The following is a 4,584-nucleotide window of genomic DNA, read 5'->3' on the forward strand; positions in this document are numbered from 1 at the left end:
AATTGAGTTTAACAAATATGTTTTCGAATTGATTAGTGGGTTTAAGTTTTGAAGTACCTAATTAAAATTTTTAAAAATTTAAAAGTTTAATGAATTTTTTAAAAAATTGAGGGTCTAATTAAAATTTTATAAAATTAATGAGAATTTTCAAAATTTGAAAACCTAATTAAAAATAAAATTTTCAAAAATTAAAATTCGAAGGAAAATAAATTTTTCCAAAAATACCTCTTGCCACCATTGTCCGCCCTCAAATTGACCAAACTCTCGGTTTACTCCTTGAAAAAAAATTCTAATGATAACATCTTATTTAATAAATCTTTAATATATCATATTAAATAGCTAAGGAAAAGAAAAAAAAAAGTTTTTCAAATCAAATTCAATCTTTTCTTTTAGTGCTTGAATAACTTTGTTATTTTATTTTATTTTATAAGTCAAATGGAATAACTGGTGAGACTTGAACTCAGACTCGAACTCTAATATTTGACGTATTTGACGGAATATTAATGAGTACTCAACCAACTGAGTCGATATGTGAAAAGGTGAGGGACATCCTTGAAATAATTGAAGGCAGTAGAAGATACAATAATGGAAACTTCAAAAACATACACAAAGGGCAAAAAGAAAAAAGGGGGGTTTAACTCTCGAAAAAACGAAGCTCTACCATGAACTCTTGATGCTTTGGGGAATACCAAGCAATAGCCTTTGCGGAAAAAAGGACCTGCAATGCATATTCAATTGCAAACACTGGTTGGTCTGCTTGTATGTGCCAACCTTTGTCCTTGAAATCAATCACAACCCCTGAATCAACTCTAAAACTGAAAGGCCCTGCAATCTGTGCAAAATGCATATAAAGAATTTTACAGCATGAATTAGAAACCAGAGATAGGGATGGCAAAACTTGAACTATCGCATACATTTCAAACCAATCTGTCTCGAATGGGGTTTTTAATTTCTTTCTTTGATTGAACAGTAAATGCAGGGTGGGTGAGGCAGGCGTTTGTTTTTTTTTCCCTGTTTGAAAGGTGGGTATGGAGCAGCTGTGATATCTACTTGTGTCAACCCGCCCCCAATGTTTAAATTACTATTTTATCATTACATATATATTTCACTTTTAAAAGGATAAGAATATAACAATATATTATAAGCCCTGAAATATTTAGATGAGATATTCTTAGATTAATCTTCAATGTCTCAGTATCTATATGTCTAATGCACATTGAAAGTACTGAAAGTAACTAATAAATGTCAAAGAGGAGAGGACGAGGTGGAGCAGTTATGGACGTATCAAACATCCATGGTTGTAGTGGTAGTATTCAAGTTCTAACATCCACGCAGAGTGGGACAGGGTTGGGGCAGAGCACACTAACAATGAAGTGGTGGTGGATTTAACAATATCAGCTTCGAACCCGATTCATTACTATCCCTACCCAGAAAATGCCTAAGAATTCAAATTGGTTATTGGAAAGCCCCAGTTAACATTGAAAAGTAAAATAGCCAGAAATGCCCGGGACAACCAATGGCATTCACAGCAAAGCAAAGTAGATAAAGTGTTATTAACCAAATATCAGAAAAAATTTGCTGTCAATCATTTTTTAACATCCTAAATCGAAAGGGTCAAGATTATTTCAAAAGACATACCTGCTGCTGAAGTGAAAGGGAGGTAGTTGGGCAGATCATTTTAACTGCTTCTGGACTAGGCTGGTGTGAGTTCAAAAGATCTTGAGCTAATCGTGTGGCACCTGAAAGGAATTTAGAACCAGAAGGGAAATCCATGCGAACGTGAAATCTTGTAAGATCAGAAACTAGCCGTTGGAAGTTCCCGTGCTGGGCCGTAAATGACACGGATGCAAATATATCCCCTAGAAGGGTAGATTTTAGAGTTGGATTATGATATGATAAGTGCTTAATATCTTCAGCATCTTCAACTAATCTGACTGAACTCTCCCCAAAATTCGCACTCAAAGCAGCACCTATGCATATAAAACAAGGAAACTTTTAGTATTTCACAATAGCTGTAGTTATCGACATAGAATCATTCATGAAATGAACAATTCCTGCAAATAAATGGATTGACTATATGGTAAAATCCGAAGAAGTAATAAGTACAGCACATGGAAAGAAAAAAAAATCCCCCTCCACTATAAACATCTAACATACAGTCAATTCAGGGAGTCAATAGGGTATATCTTACCAATGGTTCCAGATGCTGAAACATGGGGATCTGAAAGGAATATGTCATATGGTTGAACCATCTTCAGTTTCTGAGCTTTGCTTCTCCAAATATCAACATTCTTCTCGTAAGAAAAGGCGCATTTAGCAGAAACGCCAGCAAATAGAGAAGCAGGGACTTGAGCAATGGGATCACCTTGAAATTGCTTTGGTGACCCATGGTTATGGTGTAGGCACAAATGATAACTGAGACCAGAATCCAATGGAAGAGAAGCCAAATCAATTGCCATGGAGAAAGGCACATCCCAGTAAGTACCAGTCTCTTTGTCCACAAAGAGAGCAGGCCAAGCTGCATCCACTGTCAAATTATGATGTGGAAACTGCCAATGACCATAAAATATGAGGAAAAAAAATCAGAATATTTAATGTTGTCATTGCCAAGGCCTAAGCCTAGGCATGCCTACACCTTGCACTTTAGCACTAGACAACAAAAGCACCTCAGATCCTTTCGAGCAAGGCCCATTTGATCAGACTCAGGCCTAGTGTGCCAATGTGCACTTTTTTTAAAGCTTTAGTCATAAAAGAAGCTCAACCGATCAAATTTAGCTTTAATTTTTCACTAGACATTGTTTGAGCATTCAACTATAGACATTGTTGAGGGGGCCAACTCCTTCAGGAAAAATCTTCGAAGTGTCGTCCATCGGGCAGCTGGACCCCCAACAATAGAAGATATTGTCCCTGTGTTGTGCTGGGGTTTTGTCTCCCACCTCCACAAAGTGTTGTGTATGGTTCACGAAAGGAGAGAGCCTCAAGGCAATGGGCCATTTGTGGGCACACGATAAAACACCCACCAAGGGGACGAGAGTGTCTTCACTCTTGGTGGGGTTTGAATCCCTGAACTATGGCACATAGGTCATTGTGGGTGACCGTGCGCCTATGTATGGCTCATTGCCTCAAGACACTCCCCCTCCATGAACTGGACACGGCTCTTAACAAAGGTGGGAGACAAAATCTGGCATGACCCAGGATAATACCTAAAATGGTTGGGGGCTCGTCGGCTGCCTAGGGGACGACATTTCAAATACTTCTCCCAAAGAATCGACCCCTCAACAGACATGAACCATAGGTAAATCATGCACATTGAAACAATTGCCTGTTTTGTATATAATTACATATACACCTCACACATTTAGTTCACTTATGCTAGCCTTTTTTCGCACCTTGTGCCTGAAGCAATATAAGGGTTCTAGTGCCTAGAGTGTGCCTTGCGCCCTATATGATATAATTAATGAGAAAAGCACTAACCTTATGATGGAAAACAGCTTTCTTTCTAGGAATGGAAGAGGAATTATGATCATAATATGAATCAGAGCTTAGAAGCAGAGTGTCATCAGGGGTTAACAACACTTCGGAAGAGAACCCAAGGGCATACAATGACTTATCAAGAAAAAGCTTCCCAATTGATTTAAGGTCACGCTTATGCACACCATCTCCACCTCCATTTTCCTTTAAAGACGACAAAAACTTACGCAGGTTGAACTGACCAAGCAAAAGAGCAGACCAATTCTCACTAACAGGGATGCTCAATACTCGCTGAATTGTAACCCCAAGGTGATGGGTATAAGAGGGAAGAAAAGGGGCAGCCATGAACCGTTGCATGAAATCGATTTGGTTAGGCCTGAAAAGTTTAGTCCCTCTTGATAAACCCAAAGGTAATGCCTTCCCTGGAACAGCACGCGCCGCTCCTTCAAGGGTACGAGGGGTGGAAGCGTCCAATTCCCATAATTCACCGTCTATTGCCCATCGGAGCTTCTTCATTGTCGCCTCAGTCACACTCACACAACCCCAGAAAAACAGAATCGAATCGATATACTAATGTCAATGCTTGGTGGCTGCTAATGCTAGTAATAATTCATGGTAAACTACTTTGCCTGGCCCTTTCAATTTTGAATTCCCCTTCTTGTTCTTCTTCCTAATTGGCTAAAAAACAGAGGCAAATGCTCTGAAAATAACGGTGCAGAAGCTGCCCTTTACGGTTTAAAGTTTAAACCCTCTTCAGGAAATGGTTACAGGTTTACAGCATAATCTTATAGAAAGGTCTAATTTGGTTTTAGTCCCTGTATTATTCACAAATTCAATATTAATTTTGGGTTAATACGATTTTTGGGGTCTGAAAAAGTTGTTCTCAAATTAGGATTTAAACCTTTTTTTTTTGTGAAAGTTAATCTATAAACTTGTCAATTGTTCACACATTGGAACCTGGAAATTTGGTAATTGTTCCCACATTTAGCCTAAACTTTTTTTGATCCAAGTTAATCTTAATATTTCCTTGAAAACCCTGAAGTTTAGGGATTAACCTAGAAAAAAATTTAAGCCATAATGTGAGAGTAGTTGCCAAGTTTAGGCTCGAATAAT

The 4,584-nt window shown here is 38.2% G+C and overlaps 1 protein-coding gene across 1 annotated transcript; it reads right to left on the minus strand.

Moving 5' to 3' along the window:
• Nucleotides 1–488: 488 nt before the first annotated feature.
• LOC108484420 (protein TRIGALACTOSYLDIACYLGLYCEROL 4, chloroplastic) lies at nt 489–4,255 on the minus strand. The gene is made up of 4 exons (XM_017788194.2): nt 3,475–4,255; nt 2,192–2,549; nt 1,639–1,970; nt 489–832 (listed from the first exon to the last, which is right to left on the minus strand). The coding sequence occupies exons 1-4, from the start codon at nt 3,985–3,987 to the stop codon at nt 635–637; spliced, it is 1,401 nt and encodes a 466-aa protein (XP_017643683.1). The 5' UTR covers nt 3,988–4,255; the 3' UTR covers nt 489–634.
• Between the last annotated feature and the right edge of the window lie 329 nt (nt 4,256–4,584).

The sequence above is a fragment of the Gossypium arboreum genome, chromosome 6 (assembly GCF_025698485.1).
Source record: "Gossypium arboreum isolate Shixiya-1 chromosome 6, ASM2569848v2, whole genome shotgun sequence".
Taxonomy (NCBI): Eukaryota; Viridiplantae; Streptophyta; class Magnoliopsida; order Malvales; family Malvaceae; genus Gossypium; species Gossypium arboreum.

Coding starts and splice junctions, on each gene's coding strand:
- LOC108484420 (XM_017788194.2), bottom strand. CDS start 3,987: ATGAAGAAGCTCCGATGGGCAATAGACGGTGAATTATGGGAATTGGAC. Junction 1,971..2,191: donor TTCAGCATCTGGAACCATTG/GTAAGATATACC, acceptor TTATATGCATAG/GTGCTGCTTTGAGTGCGAAT. Junction 833..1,638: donor CCCTTTCACTTCAGCAGCAG/GTATGTCTTTTG, acceptor CATTTTGCACAG/ATTGCAGGGCCTTTCAGTTT.